General features: G+C 48.0%; 8 protein-coding genes and 1 non-coding gene across 11 annotated transcripts in view; 6 read left to right on the forward strand and 3 right to left on the reverse strand.

The window, feature by feature from the left end:
• The window catches only part of LOC132255471 (uncharacterized), a 29,534-nt gene extending 28,613 nt beyond the window's left edge, over positions 1–921 (reverse strand). The window contains exon 1 of the mRNA XM_059751528.1: positions 437–921. The gene's annotated coding sequence lies outside the window, so the exon portion shown is untranslated. The remainder of the gene's footprint in view (positions 1–436) is intronic.
• A 417-nt stretch (positions 922–1,338) lies between these two features.
• On the forward strand, positions 1,339–2,124 carry LOC132266144 (nucleoside diphosphate kinase 6-like). Its single transcript, XM_059766993.1, has 2 exons — positions 1,339–1,887; positions 1,949–2,124. The coding sequence occupies exons 1-2, from the start codon at positions 1,506–1,508 to the stop codon at positions 2,092–2,094; spliced, it is 528 nt and encodes a 175-aa protein (XP_059622976.1). The 5' UTR covers positions 1,339–1,505; the 3' UTR covers positions 2,095–2,124.
• Positions 2,125–2,269: 145 nt separating this feature from the next.
• Positions 2,270–3,574, forward strand: LOC132255853 (putative gustatory receptor 28a). The gene is made up of 2 exons (XM_059752024.1): positions 2,270–3,397; positions 3,455–3,574. Exons 1-2 carry the CDS (start codon positions 2,270–2,272, stop codon positions 3,572–3,574), a joined length of 1,248 nt encoding a protein of 415 aa, XP_059608007.1.
• A 107-nt stretch (positions 3,575–3,681) lies between these two features.
• Positions 3,682–9,480, forward strand: LOC132256175 (endonuclease/exonuclease/phosphatase family domain-containing protein 1-like). Its single transcript, XM_059752419.1, has 4 exons — positions 3,682–3,935; positions 6,647–7,063; positions 7,370–8,003; positions 8,571–9,480. The coding sequence occupies exons 2-4, from the start codon at positions 6,666–6,668 to the stop codon at positions 9,477–9,479; spliced, it is 1,941 nt and encodes a 646-aa protein (XP_059608402.1). The 5' UTR covers positions 3,682–3,935; positions 6,647–6,665; the 3' UTR covers position 9,480.
• A 548-nt stretch (positions 9,481–10,028) lies between these two features.
• LOC132256173 (venom dipeptidyl peptidase 4) lies at positions 10,029–18,276 on the forward strand. Of its 3 annotated transcripts, XM_059752416.1 has the most exons (5): positions 10,029–10,103; positions 10,228–10,573; positions 15,621–16,658; positions 16,721–17,732; positions 17,794–18,276. In XM_059752416.1, the coding sequence occupies exons 2-5, from the start codon at positions 10,436–10,438 to the stop codon at positions 18,108–18,110; spliced, it is 2,505 nt and encodes an 834-aa protein (XP_059608399.1). In that variant the 5' UTR covers positions 10,029–10,103; positions 10,228–10,435; the 3' UTR covers positions 18,111–18,276. The 3 variants fall into 3 exon arrangements, with proteins under 3 accessions (XP_059608399.1, XP_059608401.1, XP_059608400.1); XM_059752418.1 differs by lacking the exons at positions 10,029–10,103; positions 10,228–10,573 and adding an exon at positions 12,275–12,505; XM_059752417.1 differs by lacking the exons at positions 10,029–10,103; positions 10,228–10,573 and adding an exon at positions 13,112–13,254.
• Positions 18,277–18,292: 16 nt separating this feature from the next.
• LOC132256177 (aldo-keto reductase family 1 member B1-like) lies at positions 18,293–20,893 on the reverse strand. Its single transcript, XM_059752425.1, has 4 exons — positions 20,712–20,893; positions 19,211–19,642; positions 18,743–19,146; positions 18,293–18,408 (listed from the first exon to the last, which is right to left on the reverse strand). Exons 1-4 carry the CDS (start codon positions 20,784–20,786, stop codon positions 18,357–18,359), a joined length of 963 nt encoding a protein of 320 aa, XP_059608408.1. The 5' UTR covers positions 20,787–20,893; the 3' UTR covers positions 18,293–18,356.
• On the forward strand, positions 18,623–18,693 carry Trnag-gcc (transfer RNA glycine (anticodon GCC)). Its single transcript has one exon. It is a non-coding gene; the product is annotated as a tRNA-Gly (tRNA).
• A 150-nt stretch (positions 20,894–21,043) lies between the features above and the next one.
• Positions 21,044–22,921, reverse strand: LOC132256178 (serine/threonine-protein phosphatase 6 catalytic subunit). The gene is made up of 2 exons (XM_059752426.1): positions 22,695–22,921; positions 21,044–22,187 (listed from the first exon to the last, which is right to left on the reverse strand). Exons 1-2 carry the CDS (start codon positions 22,857–22,859, stop codon positions 21,444–21,446), a joined length of 909 nt encoding a protein of 302 aa, XP_059608409.1. The 5' UTR covers positions 22,860–22,921; the 3' UTR covers positions 21,044–21,443.
• Positions 22,922–23,212: 291 nt separating this feature from the next.
• Positions 23,213–24,559, forward strand: LOC132256180 (lysophospholipase-like protein 1). Its single transcript, XM_059752428.1, has 4 exons — positions 23,213–23,356; positions 23,437–23,561; positions 23,630–23,955; positions 24,011–24,559. Exons 1-4 carry the CDS (start codon positions 23,257–23,259, stop codon positions 24,198–24,200), a joined length of 741 nt encoding a protein of 246 aa, XP_059608411.1. The 5' UTR covers positions 23,213–23,256; the 3' UTR covers positions 24,201–24,559.
• Positions 24,560–24,623: the final 64 nt, after the last annotated feature.

Genomic DNA, 24,623 nt, shown 5'->3' on the forward strand with positions numbered 1-24,623 from the left:
GGCACTAAGTTAGTCAGTCAGTGAAACACTCGCGCTGTGCACCGTTTCACGCAACAGAAAGAAAAGTTGTTACGGAGCTTTTTTGTATATCAACTGATGGCTTATTATGTGTGCCTTCTCTTTTGCCACCTTTAATGAGACATCGCTCGGTTTTTCTTTTTCTTTTTTTTTCTTCTTTGCCCATGTAAAAATAGAGGCACATATATTTTCATTCAATTTGCATGACGTGCGGATCATCAACACGATAGAGGAAAATCTCCACATAGAGGAAAAGTCTTGCTTCATCACATTGAAGCTTCATTTAGTGGATTAGAAATTTTTGGTGGTGGAAATTTTGCGCCTCCAAGAGAAACTCCAACACAGACACACAGACGGTTTTCTTGTAGTGAAATTGGCACGATGAAAAATACTGTTAGTGAGCAAAACATCAACTCACATTTGCAGATAATTTGATGTTGTTGCAGCCGAACGGATTTTACACACAGAAACTCAAATGAATATCCTTTTTGCATATATAAACCTCAAACAATATGTCCTTTTTCTTTCTCTTTTATCAACTGTAAAACGAGACGATAAATTGCGCGCAGATATTCTTGTAATCAACACACTTCACAAAATGCGCGAAGGAATGACCTTTTCCCACTCACTTTTCCATCTGAAGACGTTTTTTTCTATCTTCTCTTATTGTCTGTTTCCAACACAACTCTTCAGTGTGATTTTCACCACTTTTCCGCAGCCAAGTTCAAATTTTCCGCGCACTCCCGCTCTTGACCAGGTTGAAAAGTGACGAGAGAGCGGTTAAAAAAGTGTAGGAAAACGGAAAAAGCGAAAAAATTTCGTGAGGAAAACGATGAAATTGAATGGATTACAAAAAAATGAGAAAAAATGTAACAGAAGGAAATTGAGCACACGCGGCTAACCTCTCTGAGTTAAAGCTTCCAACTGATATTTCCTCAAATATTTTATTTTGTATTAAATCTCTCGTGCGCGAGTGTCTCTCGCTCTCTCGCGAGAGACAGAGATGGGGCGACGTGTGAGAGAGAGTCGGACTGTGAATGAGAGAGAAAAGGAGATAAGAAACTGCATACATTCACTCTCAGAGAGTCATGGTGGAGCTGTCAAAGTCCCCCACTTTGTCTTCTGTCCCTGTCTCTTGCACACTCCACTGATCGCGCTCTCCCTCTCTCTCTCTGGATCGTCCCCACTCTCTGTCGCGATCTTTGGGGATATCAAGCAGAGAGAGCGAGAGAGAGAGAGAGAGAAGTACTCAAAAGTGCATTCACTCTCTTGACTTTCTTAGCATATTTTCGTACAAGATCGTCGCATTCTCATTCCACTTCTGATCCCTTGAAGCTGTTACCAGTCAAAAGAAAACCCCTGAGTACGCTCCTCAACTCTGACTGTCATGCCAGTGAGTGCTTGCAAGCTTGTCAGCTGTTTACACCCAGTTTAACCTCACATCAAGTCAAGTTCTAGTGCGCTTCCTCAGCGAGAATGCCAGAGAGATGATAAGAGAAAAGCCTCTGGAACTCACTCTAGCCATTATTAAGCCTCACGTGATAAAGAACAGCTGTGCCTTGACGAAGATCCGAGATGTCATCCTCAGAAATGACTTTCAGGTCGTTAAGAACGACCGGGTGTGCATCAGTCGCTCCTCCGCTGAGGATTTCTATGCTGAACATTCCAAGAAGTTCTTCTACCAGCGCCTGGTGACTTTCATGAGCAGTGGACCGTCAGATGTGTACATCCTGGCCAGGGAAAATGCCATTGCCAAGTGGCGAGAATTGCTGGGACCCACAAAAGTCTACAAGACCATCATATCCCATCCGGAGAGCATCAGAGGGAGATTTGGCATTTCAGATACTCGCAATGCAGCCCACGGATCAGGTTCAGCAGATTCCAAATTGCCGGCAAACTCCTCTGGATTTAACCTAATTACTAATTGCAGACTCTCAGGAGACGGCTGAGAAGGAGATTAAGTTCTTCTTCCCAGCCTTCGATGTGAAGCTGTGGCGCGCCAAAGACGAGGAGCTCTTCAGAATGAGGCGGACTGTGTTCAATCCGGAGAAGTTCCTTCATGAGTTGTTATGTTAGTCATAGCTAAAGTAGCTATAAGTAATAAAATGCCATATTAACATATTAATCGTTGTGCAATAGCATAATGGACTTTTTGTTGTGCGCTAATGTAATTGATCAATTACGAGCTTTGTTAACTTCCTCCTCACGCCGAAGCTCATCCTTTTGCCAGTGCTTTGTGAGAGCTTTCGCGATGGAGAACACCAGAGCCTTCAACTTGCTGGCTATTGTGCTGGGCTTGAGACCTTTTGGTCGCAGCTCTTTGAGTGGCAATTCCAGGAAAGCACGCACAACCAGCGTCCTGCAACTCCTGCCATCCTTAGTCATACTATTCGTCTATGCTCTATGCTTGGTCAGCATGTTCCGGGATCGGGATCAATCCGCCAGCATATCCGTGGCTGCCAATTGGCTGCAATCCGGTCCCAATGCTTTTGCCTTCATCATGGTCATTGCGTTCGCCCTGAAGAATCGCGACTTGGGACAGGAAATTCTGGACTCCTTCGCGATGTGCGATGAGAAGCTCAAGGACTTCTTCGGCGTGAACTACACCAAGGTGAACAGAGTGTCCGGCAGGATGTCCATCCTCTTCATTGTCGTGAGCATCTCGTGTGGCTTAACCGTCGCCACGCTGACTTACTACAACACCGTCGATCTCAGCAACTCCTGGACACTCTTCTACTGGGCATCCTTCTGTCTGCCCAAGTTCGCTCTCATGGTCTTCAACTTTCAATTCGTTGGCGCAATGTCCTTCCTCAGCAGCAGAACTCAACTCCTCAGAATGTCCATCAGGGCGAATTTGTCTGGGGAGTTGGACGCCCTCATGGCTCAAATGTCGCTCCTCGGGAAGCATGGGAACTCCATGAAAGTCCGCCCCGTGGCCTCTGTGAACCCATCAACAACTCCCCTCGTTGCCGACATCGTGGGAATCCTGCAGAACCTGAACGAGAGGCTGAACGTCTTCTTCGGGAAGCAGATCATCATAACATTCCTCTCAGGATTCGTTTGTGTCATTGTGCAGATGCACTACATCATCACCCACATTCGCCAGAATTTTGCCAATCCCAGTGCCGACATCCTGGTCAGCTTCAGCTTCTCTCTCGTCGCCCTGCACGCCATTGAGTTCTGGGCAATTCTGTCCAGTGGCGAAATGGTGAAGCTCAAGTGGACAGAAGCCGTGGTGTCCTTAACTCAGGCCAGAGCCAACTCCTCAGACGACCAACTCAGGTCCAAGATCAAGGACATTCTGGACATCATGAAGGTGAAGAAGCTGGAATTGCACGCTTACAATTTCTTCACCATCGACTTGTCCGTTATAACTGCTGTGAGTGTGGCTTTTCTCAACTTTTTCGCGGTAAATTCACTTCTCCTTTCTTTGCAGATGGTCTCCTCAATGACCACGTACTTGATCGTCCTCGTGCAGTTCAGAATCAGCGAGGATCAAGCCACAGGAGGCACCGGAGGCTTGAACACCAAGCAATTCTCCGTGGAAACGGAGTAAAAGTGGGACACCGTTCAAACTTTCAACACATTGCGCGCGCTTTTCGTTAAGCTTGCGTGCAATTCTAGCAGTACTGCAATAATGCGTGCCATCACTGTGACAACTTGGAGTGTCACTTGAGTTTTGTGTGTGCCGTGAAGAGATCTTCTATTTGTGTCTCCTGTGCTTTTAGTCCTCCCAATAAAGGCCCTCACATCTGCACAAAATCATTCCCTAAACGCCTCACTGTGATGTCCTGCTAAATGTGATTGTTGCGTAAAAAAAAGAGCGCCAAGTGTGGGTGAAAATGTGTGAGAAAAAAATCGTGTGAAAACTCTCTGTCCTGTCAAAGCCATCTTGGGACACTTTTCATCAAGTGAAGGTATGCAAGAAAAGAAGGCAGCAAAATCGCCACTTTCCACTGATTAATGACAATGTTTGGGGAGAAAATCGCCAAGACACTTCACAATCATCACTTTCTCGCCAATCTTCGGCACTGACACAGTGACGACATGGACTTTTTTCCCACTAATTCCCGATGAAGTCATCGCGCGTCATTGAGTGCGAAATTTCAACATTTCAAGTCCCAAACTCCGGAAGTGAGTGTTCGGGCGAAAGCACGCAAATCGCCCTTATCTGAGCCGATCATTTGAGGCCTTGGCCGCCAGAGAAAGGGAGAGTTCTCATGTCCTTGGCTCCGCTGTGAGTCACTAGGATGTCCCAAGAAACAGAGCCCGTAAAATTCCATATCAATCTCATGCGCCTCGGCTGTGATAATGCAAATCCCGCGATCGGGTGATGTTTTCAGCTGTGTTCGCCTCACCTTGCTCGCGCGAGACCTTAAAACAGGTGGGCAAAAAAGGCAGCAAAAAGCTCCATGGCATTGACTATAGGCACTTTTCCATCGCGCTGGAAAATCACCTTCAACTCAAAACAGTGTCAGCAAACTGTGTGTATCGAGAGGTGCAAGGGAGGCGAACTTTGGAGCCACTCGAGAGCATTGTCCAATCAATTTCTGTGCATATCTATGTGTGGACTGTCGCAGTGATAACGCACCGAGGCTCGGTTGATGGGGCGAGAGTGCGCCGAGGGAACGCACAGCGCCAATTTGGGACACCATTCGAAACGGCCTCAGCTGATGTGTGAGCACGAAAATTCATTCACCAATTCTGTGCCACACATGGCGCAAGTTCAAGAGATTCTCAGTGCACGGGAACGCAAATGAACTTGAGAGTGACTCAAATTCCACTCTCAGTCAACATCTCAGCGCTTACACTCGCCGACACTGTGTTCGGTGCAACTCCAGATGCTTCTCCAATGAGAAATTTCTCAACACTCTCAACGTTTTGTAGTGATTTTTTAGTCGTTACTTACTTACACTTAATATGGCTTTAACATCCTATTGAGGGGAACACAGTATTCTCAATTAAATGAGATATCTAGACAAGTGTTTGCTTTACCGTGTCAGATTGTCAGTTCCAACCAACCATAAGTGGTTCTAACGTTCACCTTTATATATACAGGAACAGAGCGCAAGACAATTCCAGTGAAGCGTATATTGCAGCTGGGACATTCAACAGCAACCGCTTGGGCTGCTCCAATTTGCCATTGAAAGGCTTATTTTTGCACTCTGCTGTGTTTGAACATTTATAAGTGGTTGGGATTCGAACACACGTCTGTAGCATCGAGAATGAATGGGAAAATGTGAACAGGAATTTTTCAGAGTGTAATAAAACTCTGGTTGATTTTCTGTTTGGCTATGCTTCAACTTAGACTCACTTTCCTTGAATTTTCCATGGTGTGTGAAAAATATTCTCAACATTCTCAGGAAATTGAATATGAAATATAGAAAAGTCAGCAAAATAAATCAAGTCAACGATCTCTCAGACTATTTATTGAGACAGAGTGGAAAAGACGTAAATTGAATTATGAAAAAATTCCATATTGAAGCTTTATTATCTCCAATTAAACCTTGTTGAATGCTTTGCTGAAATTTTGCATCTCTCTGCAAAAATGAAAGACAAACACTTTTCGCGATACACTTTATCCACACTCTAAATGGCAAATCAAACACTGTCAAGAGCAGAGTTGCCGTCGAGATGTGCCTGTTCAATTGCTGTGCACTGTAGAATAGCGTAAGCATCTGGAAACGGTGTGAGTAGGCTGAGCCAGTCGATACGTTGACTAATAATTCAGCTATTCTGAATGCTAATGAGCTTCTCGATTGATTAGAAGTCGCCGAGACTCGCATGTGGCTTGCCATGAGGTGGAAGAGGCATAGTAAATAGATGGGAAAAACAATCTATTTTAAGCTCACAATGCAATTTCCACTGCCGGAAAAGTGTCTGGCGCGCTGAGCTTGCAATCGATAAACTTTCACATAAATTATGTGCGATGGCACATCATCGCTCAGTCTCAATTGTGACCGCATTAAGAATTGATGGTAGGAAAATGACCGTTTTTCTGCGGAAAATTGTATGGCAAACATGCGCTTGACACATACACAATCCATTGCACAAGAAATCGTGACATCATCTTTTGGAATATAACATATTCAAATTATTATTTATGTATTGTCGAAGAGCCTCGAATGGCGCGTTGTATTTTGTAAGACAATGAACAGTATCACTTTTCCGTTGCTTCTTGTGATATAGCTTAATAATCATGAAAGGCTTCTCTCAATTTTTTCGATTGTCATCGTGATTTTCTTTGTGGCTTTCGTGCGCGGCCCCAAAAAATTTTGTGTTGGAATCCGTTGGGAAATGCGTATTATAAGTTATCAAAGCATTGAGAATTCTCCTTTTCTGTCTCTGAGGCAATATAATGTTGTGTCGTTGTTGAGAAATGAGGGTCAATTGTGGACTCTCTTGCATCAATTCTCTCCACACAAGATTATTATTATAACATTTTGCATTGATACAGAAGCGTGATCTTGTGGCAAGAAGTTGTGATTGAGAAGTGAATTAATCTGCCCCAATACATTGTCGAGCGCCGCCCACACAAAGTCCAGAACTTGGTTGTGTCTCAAGTGTTGCGGAAGACACTTGTGCGGTGGCCTTATCAGGCTGACTTATCAATAAATCAACTCGATAGCGCCCCGGGTGACACCACAATGGGCCAGTCCTCTAGTCAGCAGTTGGGCCAGCGCAGTGGACGCAGCGCCAGCGTTGGCGGCACCCCAAGTCGCATGCGATTCCGTTCGCCCTTCATGCGCAGGAAGCGCCACAAGACGCCTCTGAGCGCTGCCTTCGTGGCGCCCCACATGGGCAGCCTGGAGGCGCTCAACATCAACACGGCCACCGTGGAGCAACTCATGACGCTGCCCGGCGTCAACCGGCGCGTGGCGCAGTGCATTGTGGACCACAGAGCGGCCATCGGCGGCCAATTTCAGCGCATCGACGACCTGGCCCTGGTTTCGGGCATGGGCGCTGTGAAGCTGGAGCAGATCCGGCCGGAGATCTGCGTGCGACGGAAGCAGGGCTCCCTCCAGGGATCATCTCTCAGCTCCAGGTGAGTTTCCTGCCCTTGTCGCCCCTGAAATCCGCTTAAAATATGAAATGAAGGTTCGATTTCGAGGAAAAACCCACAAACTGGGCTTTAATGCGCTAAATATCACTTTTAAATGTATTTTTTGCCATGTGAGAAATGGTGTAAAAGGTGGTTCGAGAAAAATACTCATTTATCACGTTCCTTTTATCTCCTCACTTGATGGCTTTTGTTAGTCTCCTTATTACTGCAATATAAACACTTGTGATTCCTCTTTGTTGCTTTTAATTCTGGTGGTTGTTTTCTGATTTCCTAATCTTCCCCTTGCAGAACGCCTTCCGTTGAGTCCCTGCTGTCCGAACCCGCGCTGCCCGCGAGGCCGGGGCCGCTGAACATCAACACCGCCACGGTATTCCAGCTGCAGCAGGTGAGCGGCCTGAATCAGGAGCTCGCGGCCAACGTGGTGGAGTACCGGAAGCGCAAGGGCCCCTTCAAGTCACTAGACGACCTGGGGCGCGTGAAGGGGCTCTCGCCGGCGCGCGTGGGCGCCATCAGGGCGCTGCTCAGTCTCAGCGATGACGAGGCCACACCGAAGACGCCGCGACTGCATCGACACGCGTCCACGGTATCCTCGGGCGGCGCCACGCCGGTGAGAAACGGCGGCCTGAGGCCCAGCCTGGCGCCGAACAGAAAGAGTCTGTCCGTGTCGGCGATCCGGATGAATGGGACGCCGCTGACGGGACTCAATGGTTTCCGGAATGTGCCTGTGAATGACATTTACGACCTGCTGGGCGCGTATTCGCACCGGCCGACCGTCGAGGGGGAGTTTCAGTTCAGCCGCGGCGGCAGGAGAGCCATCAGGATCGCCTCGTGGAACCTGGACAGACTCACGAAGGCCAAGGCGGAGAATCCGGGCGTGCTGGAAGTGGTCTGCAGGACAATATTGGAGAATAAACTATCAATTGTGAGTACAAATCACCCCGGAGTTCAATGTATTCAACGAACTATTGAATTCCCTTTATTCTCAATGTCAATAAATTATTCCTTATCAAGATGACTCCACAGTGGAATGCCTCATATTCAATTATTCAAGCGACTTTTGATTGTGACGCCACGTGCTGGCCAGACCATCGCAGGTGCGCTCTTGATGGCCTGCGCACAATCGCGCGATAATCCGCAGTTCAGATAGTGAAATTGATGTTTTGCTCTCTCAACTGAGAGGTTCATTCGTGGTCAATTATCACTTCCAATGACTTCTTGAAGATTAAATTGAAAACATGCTTTCCGCCATTTCTTAATCAATATTTCTTGAAATTCCTAGCAAAAATATGAATTGTGTTGATTGAAATGTACAAATTGTATTTGGAAATTTGATTATTGCAAACTTTTGGCTATTGAAAATCCACTTTTGCCAGTTCGTTTAAATAACTGACTAATAAAATCAGCTGAAAATTGATGTGATTCATGCTTTTCACTTGTCGATGTTGCAATATTTCCCAATTAATCAAGCTTTTTCCTCTCTCCTCTGCAGATTTGCCTCCAAGAGGTCCTCCATGGCTCTGCGCTGGCCAGGATATGCGAGGAGCTGAATCATCCGAGCCTGCGGCGGACGATCGAGTGGCGCGAAAACTCGCGCCAGTGGAAATTCCAGACTTCTGGCCGCGAGAGTCTCCTGAGCGGCCTCGGCTTCCTGTACGACGCCGCTCAGTGCGACTTCCTGGAGGCGGAGTCGCGTGCGCTGGACCTCAAGGGCTGCCTCGAGGGCTCCTTCGACGGCGTGCCGCCGGCCGCGCACTTGGCCACGTTCCGCCTGTCCACATGGTGCGTGTCCGTGCTGAACATTTACCTGAAGCACTTCAGTTTGGCGCGCATCGACGCCGTGTTGAGCGCCGTGGCGGCACAGCGTGGCCACCAGGAGGTCTTTCTGGTGGCCGGCGACTTCTCGGGCGTGCGGCCGCGTGCGCGCGAGGGCTGGCCCGGCTGGGAGGCGGGCGCCAAGGGTGCCGACGCGCGGCTGGGCATGACAGTGGACGTGGAGGACACCAAGTACTACAAGATGCTGGATGTGAAAACGACCAGCTTCGACGCGGACGCCCAGGAGGCGAGTCAGTGCAACATCCTGTGCCGCGAGTCGCTGCCCGTGCACCGGAACGCGTTCCGCGAGGCCATCTACAAGAGCAAGTCGCTGTTCGACAAGGAGCTCCTGGCCAAGGTGCCACCGGTGCGCGCTGGCACCTCGGACCGCCTCACCGGCCACGCGGCGGTGGTGCGCCAGGGCCTCTGCCACATGGCCATCCCGCGCGGCTGGACGTGGGGCGGGCCGGCGTCGGAGTTCTGTCCGGTGTTCGTGGAGCTGTTCCAGGACGCCGGCGGCCACGCGAACGGCGACGCCAGTGATCTCAACTCCAGCTCCGACTCGGTGTTCGCGGCGCCCAAGTGACGCCTAAGACGACTTGTGCAACGAGTTTTTAGACGACAATTTGTACATACTTAGAGAACGTTTCTATTGATCGTGTTGTTTTCGATGATGTCTTTCAAGCGATTTGTTACATATTGCAAAGGTGAATAAATTTTATTTTACAAAATCCCATCGCTTTTTGCCAATTCGTCACGAGAGCAATCTTAAGGCTGCAAGAATTCAGAAGCAAATCCGACTGTATTATTTCCCCCTTGAGCGGCTCCAATTGTTGATATTTCTTTATCGTCTCTGGCGCGAAACTTTCCGCAAGATTTCGTGAAAGCTTCGCGCCCTGAAGCGCGACTTTCGATTGTGGTGGGATTGGAAGATGGGCGAGCGAAATGCCGCTTCATGATTGACTTCCACCACGATCGCGCGCGTCTTCTGGCAAATCTCAGCCGCGTTTCACTGGCGTCAGTCGGCGCTGATCCGCGGGAAAAGTCGCACTGCCGCGGCGATAGTGGCTGATATTCCGCTTCAATTGCAACGCCATTTGTCCCAGAGAGAGAAAGGAGAAGAAGAGCACAAAAGTGGGATGCTAAGAGCGGTTCGGCTTGACTAAGCGACCTTTTCGACAAGCAAATTGTGCACAAAGTGGGAAAAAAGGTATAGAAATTATATAAACCTCCCGCCGAATAGAGTGGAAAGACTGCGAAGCCCACAATGAGGCCACAATTCCGCGAGTAAATAGTGTCTAAGCAAATTCCTCAGTGGCATCGAATTTTAACAGGTGCGACACGTTTTCCCGCGCACACACAGCTTTTCGGGGACAGGCCGGAGAGAGAATATAGCACAGAAGCGACCAATTTAATGGTGCTTCCAGAACGACCGAATCGTGCTCAATTGCCGTGCGAATCGCGAGGAAATTTTCCGAGACGGGAAAAGTGTTGCAATCCACAAAAGAGTGATAGTTTTTCTGGTGCGCTCATGTGGAAGAAATGCACCACTGGCTTCTGGTGTTCAGCAGCAAAATCCGTCCATTCGAAGTGCAGCCGGGAAATTACCATCCACTCGCCCAATCCGATCCTGACCACGAGTCCAGTGACACCATGAAGCTCGCCTGGACGCTGCAGGAGGTGAGTTCTGGGACGCGCGCGGAGGGAAAGAAACACAGATCAGAGAGACTCTCTGTGTGGCCGCGAAAAAGTGAAAGCTCGACGGAAAGTGCGCCGAGTTTATCAAGAGGAAAGAGCGAGAGAGAGAGAGAGAGTGTGAAAAAACACTCACTTGGCCAATATTCCACGCAACATTTCAGAAAAAGTGCTCACACGGTTTCAGAGAGACATTAGCATGGCCTAATTGAATTCACAGAGCCAACAATTAGCTTAGGTGGGAAGTTTACCAGCCATGAATTGTGCATTTTTCATAAGACTTGCAGAAGTGCAATTTCCGGACTTTGCCAAAAAATACATAATAAAACATCTGCTTAATACTTAATCACGTCATAGTTTTCTTATCATCAGCAATTCAAGCGTGGCTTCTCTAATTAAAAGCACACATGAATGTTTGCATATAAGAACCCAGGTAGAGAGTTTCAATGTTATCGGTTTTTATTGCATGGACATTTTAGTGTACTTAAGCAGGTATTTGAGCGATTTTCTCATATAATCACAAAGAGTAGAACAATCACGATTCCTTGCGCAAAGCAACATTCTTTGTCTCTGCAAACTCTGAATGATGTTGAAACTTTAAAGATTCTCTCATTTCCAGCACAGACAGATAACACTATAAATTGTTTCTGCTGAACTCTTTGATGTCAAAGTGCAATTGAAAGTTTTTCAATCGTGATAAATGGTGTCAGAAAAGTGCGAAATAACTTCAAACAATGAGGTATCATCTTCAATTATTCAATTCTTCAAGCATTCAATTAATTCATGGTGAAAATGGTCAAATATAAATTCAAATTTAACTTAGAAAGTGTGGGAAAAATACTAAATTTAAGGAATACAGTGAAAAGTCTGAAGTTTCACGCAGAACAAAACTTTTTCTTCCAAATTGAAAGCTTATCTTTGGAGTGTTCACCAAAGTTTTGTATAAATTTTCATGAAATTCATGAAAATTAGTATTGTTTTGGGTATAAAAATTCATTTTAGTGGGTCAATTTGTGCTTCTTATCATTAAAATGTTTAGAAAAATCACACAATTCGTTAGTCATAAGTAGTATTTATGCATTTACATGCAATAAACATTGCTATTCTGAACTCTTGATGGCAAAAACTACTGTAAATAGTGTTAAAATGCAACATAACCTCAAAAAGAGTAAGGTAATCTTGGAAAATGTTGATTTTTAAAATTTTCTGCACGATTTTGACTCTTAATCAAGAATTTTGAGTTTATTGACAAATCATAAGAGATGATTTTGTGATTTAGAAACTCTTCCAAACTGAGTTTTTGAAGCTCTTTTAGAGCTGTTTGTAGGTTATGGTCAGAAATATCGGATGGAAACTTAAGAGATTCATTATAATGTGGCATTTAATGTAGAAACAGACTACAAATTTAAAGTTTTTGTGGTGTCAGAAGTCGGACAGAAGAATAATGACCAGGAAATCTATCCTTGGCGGACGATTGGAGCGCATTTGTCCCGTGAATTGAGCATTTTCCGTCTCAATTCCGTCACACGCGCGCACAGAATGTGTTGTGAAATGTTGCGAATGTTCCGCTGAAACATTGCAAAACCCTCTTGGCGGCTAATCCTCGATCTGTTGCCACGCGAGAGAGCGCTCTCCGGGCAAGAGAGCGACTGCGAGAGTGGGTCAGGCGGTGTTGTGGCCACGAGCCGCACTCCTCCGCTGCAAACGAGCTCCCAGTCGCTGGATGTGAGTGGAAGTGAACGGAATTCGCCCGAGTATGTGCTGCCCGTGTCCCGTTCACTCGTGATTCTCAATATAGACACACGACAAGCAAGACAGGAGAGAATCCGTCCGCGGAGTTTGTGGCTGGGATCCTGAGGGAGGCGAAAGAGATTCTGTGCGTTGCTGGAAGTGTGAGGCTTTTGGCGCTATTTGGAGGTGAGATTTTGGGGGCAGAAGTGACTCTCCTTGGACAGGGACAGAAACCAGTATTGTTGTTGTGTTTCCGCCACAGCAGAGAGAGAGGCAAAGATGTGTGGAGAATGTGATAATTGCGGGCCGCTCAAGAGTCGGGATTTCCCGAGTGCGTCCCGCATTCACTCTCGCCCAGGCCAATCAATTAAAATTTATGATGCCATTGTGAGGTGTTATGAAAGACGAGAGCGCGCGAGAGAGTCTCTCGTGGTGGTGAAAATTTAATTTTAATCCAACTCGAGAGATACTCAGCGACACTCGAGCTCAATCAGTGATAAGAGCCCGATGAGGAGGCGGCCAATTGGCCATTGCGGGGGCGGCGAATGTGCACTCGAGATGCAGAGAGAGGCGCGCAGGAAGTGCGGATTTTGCATGTTGATGAGAAATGGCGGGAAATCGAGACTGTTTTTTGGGTTAGGCCGCGCAATATGCAGAGAACCTTGGCAAAAACTGTGCAATTATGCACAATATAGTCTCGGCTGCATTTCGGCCAATTAGCCGCCCCTCACGAACAACACACACACTCATCTGCGGATGGATGGCAAATGCGCCAAGAACTTCCATCCACACGTTCAGTGCCTCCGCGGATCTCGACTGTGCACAGCGCTGAAGGCGTGAAGAAAATCGCGGGTGTGTTAATTTTGGGGGAGTGAATAAAAAAATTTGTTAGAATGTCTAGTGGAACGTCTGTAGAAGTCACCAAAAGTGATCAGGTAACTTTTGCTCGCACGCCGCGCATTTTCTCCGCGGGCAAATTCAACAAATTGATCTTCGACTCACGTTCAATTGTGGGCAAAGAGAAACTCAACGCAGCGACAAGAAGTGTCGCTGTTTTTATCACTTCCGGATTCCCTAAAATATTTCTCGTGTATTTTTTTCACTCTATTTTTGCCCACTTTTCAGCTTATCTAGAAAGTCTCTTAGAAAGCATTCTTGCAAGACTTTTCAATTAGGGCACCATTAGTGATGTATTTTAAGTGTCTCTTCGGCAATCATTTCAGCCCATTTCACCCAAGACATCCTGCTTTGGTGTGTCCAGAAGACTTTTAGAGAATTTTATCAGCTTTCCAAAGAATTGTTATTTGTAAAAATCACCCTTGAAATGATAAAGTTGTGAAACATTTAATTTTTTTATAAATATCTCTCAGAAAAAAGTCAGTAAAATCATAAAACTCCCCTTTTTCATGCACAACGACACCAAGCAGTGCTTAAAATCAGGGAATCGGGGGTTTTTTCCACGATTTCTCGATAATTCTTCCACAAATGACAAATAATATTATTCTGAGCGTGCAAACCTTTGTTTGAATGGTTTTGAATATAAAAGCAAAATTAATTTCATTACTTTGTCATTTTCCACTTTGGGAAAAGGCCAGAAAATTCCTCGAATTCCTCATTGATTTGCAAGAATTCAGAGTAAACTTATACAATTGTCACGATTGTCACACTTTATCGACAATTCCGATTGACAATGAGTTGAAAACACTTGAACCGAAAGCACTATCATAGCGACTTAGTGGCGAATTTTGCACAGCCAGAAAACTCCCTTTATCGCTACGCAATAAATTAATCACGAACACGGACGAGAGGTAAGAAATCGATAGCAAAGACGTTGGATTATCTGTAAAATTTTTATTGGCACATCAATAATGATGAATTGATGCCATCCCGTCCATCCCGTCTGTCGTCTTGCACTTTTAGTCGCTGGAGTCTCTCGTTTATTGAATTGTCGAGAGCACACGAAATTACATTTTCACACCTTTGTGCGCTTGACAGATCAAAGGACAAAGGACAATAGCGCTCCACAGAGAGCCTTATGAATATTTTAATTGATGGAGGGAAAAGGTGTGTATTTAGTGGACGAATTGGATTAACAAGAGACAAAGTTGATGGAGATGAAAATCTCCATTCAGCGTCGCACAAAACTTTTACTTTCGAACAGCATGAAAACAAACTATTAATAAAGATCAAGTTGGCTGGGGAAAAAAAAGATCTCTCTGACCATTGCTTCTCTTTTAACGATCAATAAAGATTGAGTTCTTTGCTTTGTACACTTTTGCTGCGTGAAATGCGCGACACAGTTTTCTGTGTGTCGCGGCAAAATGAGGAAGAAAATGAGAGACAGCAAAAGTGTGATATAATTTTCCATCGCGCGCTCTTCATCTCAAAAAAATTATGTAATTTTTGGAAGAAAGTCTTGATAGTTGCAATTTACAGCAAGGAAAAAAAAAAGAACAATCATTGAAATTGAAGAGAAATCGCCAGATTTCCAACAGATAATCGCGCGGTTCATTTTGCAAAGAAAAGAAAAATATTACACTATTAGTTTGCCAGAACACGTCAAAGAATAATTTATCGTGTAAACACAATAAAGGAAATTATTCATGTGTTGAAATTTGACGAGGATGTTTAAATTTAATTCTCAATAAGACTCTGAAATATGTGAAAATTATCAGAAAAGCAAAGTGAAGACGAGAAATGACATTTTTAATAGGGCAAAGTGGAGCATTTTGGAGCTTGTTTTCATCGGGTTTTATTGCATTATTAATTAAACGTGTTTCAGGGTGGCAAAATGAAAGATAATTCAGGTAAACTTTTAAGCAATTAATTCAATTGTCTTATTTTTTGACCCAGTAATTCAACATGGAGAAAATATTCGCATGAATATTCAAGTAATCTGCTTGAATATTGTCTGGAAATGATTTAAAAATCGAAAGGTTGTAGAATAATTAATAAATTAGGTGATATTGATCCACTGAAATAGGTTTAAATACCCAAAAATACACAAAATATTAGATAAATCAATCAATTTTCAGCCGAAAAACAGGAAAAAAAATTCATTGATCTTCCCTTATTGGTTCAGTGATTTTCTTTATATGGAGAAATTTAATTGGCCATGCAAAGTTTGCAGCTGTAGAAACAAATACTTTAATCAATATTTGTCTTTTCCAAGAAAATGATGATTAGCTTATCGTAAAGCCTCACAAGATACTCTGAATGTCAGCAAAGATTGGGGCGAATCTGTTGAATTCTCAGTGGAAACTCACCTTGGCAAATTGCCTTCTCAAATCTCTCTTGGCAGGAGCTGATGGAGAACGCCGGCCGGAAGTGGAATTACAAGAAGATCGCCATCATCGCGGCGATCGTGGTGGTGATCCTCGTGGCCATAATTGTGCCCGTTGTCCTGCTGACGGGCAAGGATGATGAGGAGTCGGGCAGCAAGACGCCGCTTGAGCTGGAGGATGTGCTGACGGGACGCCTGTCGGCGAGGAGATTCAACGGCAGCTGGATCAGTGATCGCCACGTGCTGTTCCGCGACGTGTCCGGCGATGTGATCCTGTTCGATGCCGAGGCGAACAGCCGACGAGTGCTGGTCAGCACGCTGAACGCCAAACTGGCGGAGGGAGTGAAATTCGACCTGTCGCCGGATCAGAAGTATCTGCTCGTGGCGACGCAGCACAAGAAGATCTTCAGGCACAGCTTCCTGGCGCTGTACGACATCGTGGATCTGGCCACTGGCGTGATCTCGCCGGTGACGGTGAATGGCCAGCAGGTGAACATCATGTACGCCGAGTGGAATCCAGTGTCCAACGCGCTGGTCTTCGTGTATGCCAACAACATCTACTACTTGCCAGTCGTGGGCGGCAATCCCGTCCGGCTGACCTCTGACACAGAGCCAGCGATCTACAACGGTGTGCCGGATTGGGTGTACGAAGAGGAGGTGTTCTCCTCCAATTCCGCCCTCTGGTTCTCCCCGGACGGCCAGCACCTGGCCTTCGTGCGCTTCGACGATCGCCCCACGCGTCTCATGCACATTCCCTTCTACGGACCGCCCGGACTCCTGGAGTTCCAGTACGTGCGCGGCATTGAGATCCACTATCCCAAGGCTGGCACGCCGAATCCCACCGTCTCGCTGCACACGGTGAATCTGGCCAGCATTTCCGAACCCACGCCGGCCATTGTGAATTTGCCGGCGGCCGAGCAAGTCCTCGCCGAGGAGCATCTCATCACCAGCATCCAGTGGACGACCAACGACAGCCTCGTGGCCGTGTGGATGAACAGAGTGCAGAACAGATGCTACATGACTCGCTGCAATGCCGACTCCGGGAGCTGCCAAACGGTGAGTACAGTTGAATTCCGCACAAGTCCAGGAGACAGACAATCCTTCATTTCCCCGTCCAGATCCTCAGCATGACGTCATCTGATGGCTGGGTGGAGTTCTTCAATCCGCCGCTGGTCAATGCTGACGGCTCGCAGTTGGCCTTCATCGCGTCGCAGCCGCAGGGCAGCAACGCCGGCAGCTATCGCCATCTCACACTCCTGCCCACAAGCTCAGGCACCTCCCAGGCACTGACCAGTGGTCGCTTCGTGGTCACCGAGGTGCTCCAGTGGGACACAGACGCCAATGTGATCTTCTTCATGGGCAACACGGAGACGCACTCGGAGGAGTTGCACTTGTACGCCATCAGAGCGTCCGCCGGCGCCCAGAAGCAGTGCCTCACTTGCCAACTGACCGACGGCCACACGTACTTCGGCGTCTCCTTCGCTCCCGGCGGCCGCTTCGTCACTGTCAACGCCATGGGACCGGCGCTGCCGCGGACAGACGTGTACTCCTGGTCGGCTGACGCCAGTGGGAATGTCGCGCTGACCCACTCGCTGACCTGGGAGGCGAATGAGGACATCGACGAGCTGCTGAAGGAGCATCTCGTGCCCACCGTGGAGAAGGACGAGATCACGCTGGACAGTGGCTTCACGGCGAAGGTCCTGATGCTGCTGCCGCCGAATCTCGATCGTGATAAGAAGCACCCCATGCTGATCGACGTGTACGGCGGTCCGGATTCCTACAACGTCGTGGATCGCTGGTCAATGGACTGGGGCTCATTCCTGGCTGTGAACCGCTCAATCATCTATGCCAAGATCGACGGCCGAGGCAGTGGCTTGAGAGGTGACAATCTCCTGCATCAGATCTACCGCAAGCTGGGCACAGTTGAGGTGGAGGATCAGGTGGAGACGGCGCGGAAGCTGCAGCAGAAGCACTCCTTCATCGACGGCTCGCGGATGGGCATCTGGGGATGGAGTTACGGAGGCTATGCCAGCGCCATGGCGTTGGCCAGCGATGGGAATAGCGCAGATGGTGAAAAGGTCCTCAGCTGTGCCGCTTCCGTCGCCCCCGTGACTGACTGGACGTACTACGGTGAGTACAGGATGAAATCCCCGCGCCTAATCCTTGATCTCTAAATCTCTGATCCCCCCAGATTCCATCTACACCGAACGCTACATGGGTCTGCCCTCTGTGGACGACAATAAGCTGGGCTACGATCGCTCGCGCCTCAGCACGCTGTACAACAACTTCGTGGGCAAGAAGCTCTTCCTCATCCACGGCACGCTGGACGACAATGTGCACTACCAGCAGGCGATGGCGCTGTCGCGCAGCCTCGAGCAGCACGATGTGCCGTTCAAGCAGCTCACGTATCCGGACGAGGATCACGGGCTGGCCGGCGTGAGGCCGCACTTGTACCACTCGCTGGGGCGCTTCTTCGACGAGTGCTTCGCCCCCGGCGGTGCGCAGTAGCGCCATCGCCGTGTGCCATCGCCTGGCGGCTCCGCCCACCGTCCGTCCGCCGGCCATTCCACGCGCCTCGCAGGCTAGTCAAGCTGAGTCGGTTGTACAACTGTTGATAACTTTTTGCTCAACACTTTCTCCGTTCAATAAAGAGGTCTTAAGTTTAAATCCAAAACGCTTCCTGTATTGGCAATGCATTGTGTTCAAGAGAGTAATACAAATTTGCGAGCCACTCTTCTTCTCTCACCTGCGTCTCTAATCCGCGAATTCGTTGTTCTCGAAGCTGTGATACTTGTGACCGGCGCACCTGCAAAAAAGGGATGAAAAATCACGTTAAGACGCACATTTTTTTTGCAGAAGAACCTGCAAAAGTCTCGATTTAAAGTCTAGCAGAGAAAAGTTCAGCACAAGACGCTGTAATAGAAAAAAACCGTCATTATCTCTATCAATGTGCCACTTTTCTCTCCATTCGCGCGAGCCAGAAAGCAAGCGAGCGACATTGTTCACTAGAAATACTCATCGCATCGGTGGTTCAGTGGTAGAATGCTCGCCTGCCACGCGGGCGGCCCGGGTTCGATTCCCGGCCGATGCACGGCTTTTTTCCCCAAAATTCCTCTTTTTTTTCTTTTCGCCACACTCACATGGACATCGGAACGAAGCGCTCATTCCTGTTGAGACTGGAGAGATCCTCCATGTCCTGCTTGGACAGCTCGAAGTCGAACACGTCGAAGTTCTCCTGGATGCGCTTCGAGTTGGTGGACTTGGGAATGGTGATGTGACCCAGCTGCAGTTGCCAGCGGATCAGGACTTGAGCCACGCTCTTGTTGCAGCGCTGCGCCACCTCGAGCACTTTGGGCTCCTCGAGCAGGACGGGATCGCCGGACTTCACCCACGGACGCGCCGGAGAGCCCAGCGGGCTGTAGCCGGTGATCTCGATGCCCTTGGCGCGACACCACTGGCTCAGCTCCGTCTGATGAAGGTACGGATGGTACTCCACCTGATTCATCGCCGGCTTCACGCTGCCCGCGGCCAAAACGCGCTCAACCTGCACAAGTGAGAAGACGATTAGCGGAGTCTGTGCGTGTCTTGGGTTCATCTCTCTGTCCCACCTGGCGAATGTTGAAGTTCGACAGGCCAATGCTGCGCGTGAGTCCGGCCTTCAGGCACTCCTCCATGCCCTTCCACGTCTCCAGGTAGTCCACGTCGGAGAAGAGCGTCTTCCCGTCGGTGTCCGCGGGGAAGATCTCGCCGCCCTCCTTGTAGCCCATCGGCCAGTGGATGAGATACAGATCCAGCTGCTTCAGCTGCAGATTCTGCAGCGTCTTCTCCAGCGCCGGACGCACGAGATGAGCGCTGTGGAAGGTGTTCCACAGCTTGCTGGTCACCCACACGTCTTCGCGCTTCACCGTGCCATCGGCGATCTTCGCCGCCAGGCCGTCGCCCACTTCCTGCTCATTCCCGTACACGAAGGCACAGTCGATATGGCGATAGCCCAGATCCAGAGCCTCCTTGACAGCCCGCGCGACTTCGCCCTGCGGCGACTGAAAAGCGAGGAACAACAATTGAAGATCTCTCGAATGATTGACAAAATAAAAGTCACGCAAAAATTGCTCTCGAACGCGCGCGATTACGAGAGAGATTATAAAGAGATTCTTTTTCGAGAGATGGTTGAGGAAAGAACTCAAAGTATTTTTTACTCCTTCACTGATAAGCGCACTTCCATTTGAGATTATTCTCTCATTCACACTCTCTGCCTTTGACTGGGACAAACACTTTATCAGCGTCTTTTCTATTTCTGTTTGTCTCAAGCGAATTAGCTGCGCTCAAAGACATATCAAATCGTCATAATCTCAAAAGACTCTCTGACGGTGCAGAGGAAAAAGGGGGGGAAAAGTGAGTGAAAATCCGTGGTAAATAAATCTATTGGCCTTTCGGGCCACTCTTTCAATTGATTGTAATTGAATTTTCGCTGTTCTTCTGCAATTGCCCTCCGTGACCAACCCTTCGATTTGCGCGCTCAAATGCGCGCTGATGATGGAAATTTCCACGGGCCGCAATTGGTGAAGAGTCTTTGCGCGCGTCCAAATTGGTGTCGCCGTGGAAAAATCCCACAATTAGCCCAATTTAATGCAATTTATTCACCAGCTCCCCATCGAATTTACTGGGCCATAAGTGCTCTCCAATCCGGAGAATCCGGACAGTGTGATTCAGCACGACAGCGCCCAGAAGGTGGGGGGGGGATCACTTTGGCGCGCTTTTCCCGCACATTCTCCACTATGCAGACAGAGGACACGAGTGACGGGGGAAAATAGCCGGAAAATTACTCTCTTATTTGCTCAATATCGATATAAATGACAATTTTCGTGATTTATTGATGCACAAGGCTTTTCTTTCAAGTCTTTCCCACCCACTTTCACATCGATTTTTCCTGTTCTCTCCCTAAAACCACCCTCAAAAGGTATCAAGGGACGTGCTTGCAGTGCAATCAGCCAATTTCCCCGTGGAAAAGGCGCGGAAAAGCAGCAGGAAGTGCGTGGAAATTGGACACCGGCTCTTCCGGATTCGGAGGAAACAAGGGGAATTTGTGGGCAGTTTTCGAGAGATACTCACGCCCCAGGTGCCCAAGCCCAGCATGGGGATCTTCAGGCCGTTGTTGAGAGTTAGACTGGGAACCTTGCTGCTCATTTTCACACAGATTTTCCGCACTTTCCACTGACAAGAGACACACTTCGCAAACACTGGGCGAGAGTAAATAGAATCTACCGCGAGTCTTCCGCTTATATACCAAGAAATTCACCACTTTATCGGGCAACACGGAAACTCAGCTGGCGATTTATAGCGAAAGGCGGGATTCTTGTGACGGAATTTTATTGTCTTCTACAGCTTCCAAGCCCACTTTCACCGGTTAATTAACACTGAGCAAGGACTCAAAGGACTGCCGAAATATCGTCAACGAGTCTGTAAAGTAAGTTGATGGCAATTTCACTCGAAATTTCATATATTTTAATGATTTCAATAAATGTACAATGCTGTAATCATAACCATAAGCACATCATTTGCATATAAAGTAGTAATGATAACTAAGAACTATTGCAAACAGGGGGGAAAATCATATATTCTAGTCTATGCTTGAGCCTTTCGCGTAGAGATCCACTCAGAAATGCGCTGTCGGTAAGGAATACGTCGAAGAGGGGCTCGTCCGCCGGGTTGTGGTGACTGCGCGCCTGTCAAATTGCGCCATCCCGGAGGAGTGCTGCGTGTTACATAAAGGCGCACTCCTGGCCACTTCCCGGCGCCCGAGCGCAGTGCTGGAGACGCGGGTGAGTGTCTCCCGGGGAGGAGTTAGAGGAAGTAGGGCGCCTGCTGCGTGGGAATGACGCGCTCGCTGTCCGGCACGGCCGTGAAGATCCTCACGTCGCGCTCTTTGGACGTCTTAAAGCTCAGGATGGAGGCCACGTTGCCGCAGCGATAGCAGTAGTTGGGCGCCGACCACACGGTGACCAGCTTCGAGTCGAACATGTACTTGATGCCCTCATTGACGAGCTGGTGTGCGCGACAGATCAGCTCAAGGCGGTTGATGTGCATGAAGTCATTGGTCACGAGCGCCCCGAAGAGCCAGCCGGCGCCGCGCGGGCTCTGCGCCCAGTACTCCACGTCCTCTGGGTCGGACCACACCAGATCACAGAAGGCGCCCTTGTGGGGGATCTCTTGGTTGCGATCAATCGTCCGGATCTGATCCAGCGTCTTGATCTCCGGGCTGAGGCCGCCGTGCACGCACAGCACGTCCTCGTTGATGAGCGCCGCCACCGTGAGCAGGTCGAACACGCGGCAGCAGTACTTCCACGCGTTCACGTTGCCGTACTTGGTCAGGCACTCGTCATAGAAGCCGTAGACCTTCGTGATCTGGCGACTCTCGTGATTCCCGCGCAGCAGCGTGATTCTGTCCGGATAGCGCGCCTTCAGCGTCATGAGGCGCGTCAGGGTCTCCAGACTGTAGTAGCCCCTGTCCACGAAGTCCCCCATGAAGATGTAGTTGGTGTCCGGAACTTGTCCGCCGCACCGGAACAACTCCTCCAGATCGTAGAACTGCCAAGGGAAGAAAAGCACTAATTAGCGTGTCTTCCCCCCTTTCAGATCTCATGTAGGGAATGCACAATCTGCTGAGGTCTCTGCTCATCGCCCAGAGAGTGATTCTCTCCAGGCGATACTGCAGTGTGAACCTTCCGGAGGAGCCGACAAACTGTTGCATGTCCGGATGTGCAAATTGCGTGTGGATTCAGTATGCCAAGGAGCTGACGAAGATCTACAGGGACGGAGGGGAGAAGGCGAGACAGCTGATCATCAGCAAGATCACGGATCCCAACATTCGCATCTTCCTCGAGATGGAACTCAAGACCATCGACTTGGCGGCGGAGGACAAAGACCCGAAGTGACTTCGTAACCTCAATCTTGCGCTTATCTTTCCTTCTCCTCTTCTCTCGGGCAATCAATAAATTATTAGACAGATTCTAGCTGTGAATCCCGTGTTCTGGCTCCCTTTCGCAGGGCTTTGGGGCATCTCGTGTGGCCAGGAGGATGGGAAGAGTGACTCACTTGTCCGTGAATGTCTCCGCACACCGTCACGGGCGTGCTGACTTGCTGGACGTTGGGCTCCTCCATCAGGAGATCGCACACTATATCACAGAGCCTCTTGAGGTCATTTTCAGGCAGGTATTTGCAGTTTTTCACGACTTCTATCCACTTGTCCAGGTCTGCCATTGCGACACACTTCCAAGAGCCACACACAACTGCCCGTCTTGGCCAGACTGTCAGCCTCGGAGTGGTGAATATGAGAATCCGGGTGGTTTTGAATTGCTCCACATAACGAACATCGAGCAAAGCAGTTTTTTTTCGAGTTTTTCAATCTCTTTAATGCATTGAAAGGAAAAAGAGTGGATTCTTGAGTAGATTTAACTAGAATTTTCTTCACAATTTCAATATAAGTGAAGTGAGAATTGAACTATTTGATTTTTCCTGAGAAAATCACAAATTTGAGCTTCCGATCTGTATAGTTTCGATACCAATCGCAGGCGGCGCTGCTGCCCATCGATTCGGCAAAGAAATCCAGTGACATTTTGGTGTGAAAAAGTAAACAATATTTTGTGGTTGATTTTTCATGGGAAAATCCTTTGTGAGAGCCATGAATTTGATACAGAAAACCTTTTCACCCACTGGCAAATCACATTCAGCCACTGTCATCTTCTTTCATGGCTCGGGTAAGTGGAAAATCGTGCTGTGACTTTACGTAACATTCATGCGGATTTTCTCCTCTTCGCTTCTTTTGCCGGATTCGCAGGCGACACTGGAAGTAACCTTGTGGAGTGGATTCGCTTCCTGCTGGGTCAAGACATGACCTTTGGTCACATTAAGGTCGTCTTTCCCACGGCGCCGCTGCAGAAATACACTCCACTAGACGGTGAAGTATGTTTTCCAACGCGCTTTCTTGGCGTTCCGGCAGAAATTGCTGACTTGTGCTGTTGCTCTTGCAGCTCTCAAATGTCTGGTTTGACCGGAAATCCATCTCAATTGAGGCCAAAGAGTGCCGGCTGTCGCTGGCGTCTATCTACGAGACTGTGGCGGAGCTGCTGAAGACTGAAATTGATTCCGGAATCGCTGAGCATCGCATAATTGTTGGTGGATTCTCAATGGGAGGCGCTCTGGCCATGCACACGGGCTTCCACATCAATCAGTCACTGGCCGGTGTGTTTGCCATCTCGGCCTTCCTCAACAAAGGCTCTGTGGTGTACGATTCACTGAAGACCAGGACAAATGCGGACAAATCACTGCCGAACTTCCTGATGTTCCACGGCGATCGGTAAGGAATTCCTCCCGATGAGGTCTTCCTGCTTCACTGATATCTGCCTTTGCAGGGACTCTCTCGTGCCCCTGAAGTGGGGCAAGGAGACGTTTGACAACTTGCTGGATCACGGCGTTCGCGGAACTTTCGTTCCTGTTCGCAATACAATGCACGAGCTGAAGAAATCGGAACTTCTACAACTCAAGGACTGGATCTCGACGGTTTTGCCGCCCCTCGAGAGTGATCTGACGAACAAATTGTGAGTGGAAAATGGAAATTGAGGTGGAAAAGGCATGATTGGGCTGATAAATTGGGTTTAGTGTTAAGCAATCGACAGATTGAAGCAGATTTGGATGCGAATTTAAGACTTCCTTTTCCCTTATTCATTCCTCAGTGTGTTATTCCCAGAATTTTCATGATTTTCTACAACAGTAAAATGAAAGAACAAATCCAAATTGATTCCAGCTTGTTTCTTGGCTTGAATTCAGTGTTTTTATGCAAATTTGCTATCCAAAATTGCTTCATCTTTCGCTATTTTATTATAGCACAAATGCAAAATTGAGACAGAAATATTTTTTATAGGCATAGAAATGCTAGACTTTGGTGAAAATGACTTGATTGCAGAGTCTGAAAAATTGTATAAAAACTGGGAAGAATAAAATGGATCTAAGATTGAAAGACAAAAA

This window comes from Phlebotomus argentipes, unplaced genomic scaffold (assembly GCF_947086385.1).
Source record: "Phlebotomus argentipes unplaced genomic scaffold, Phlebotomus argentipes genome assembly contig_5, whole genome shotgun sequence".
NCBI lineage: Eukaryota > Metazoa > Arthropoda > Insecta > Diptera > Psychodidae > Phlebotomus > Phlebotomus argentipes.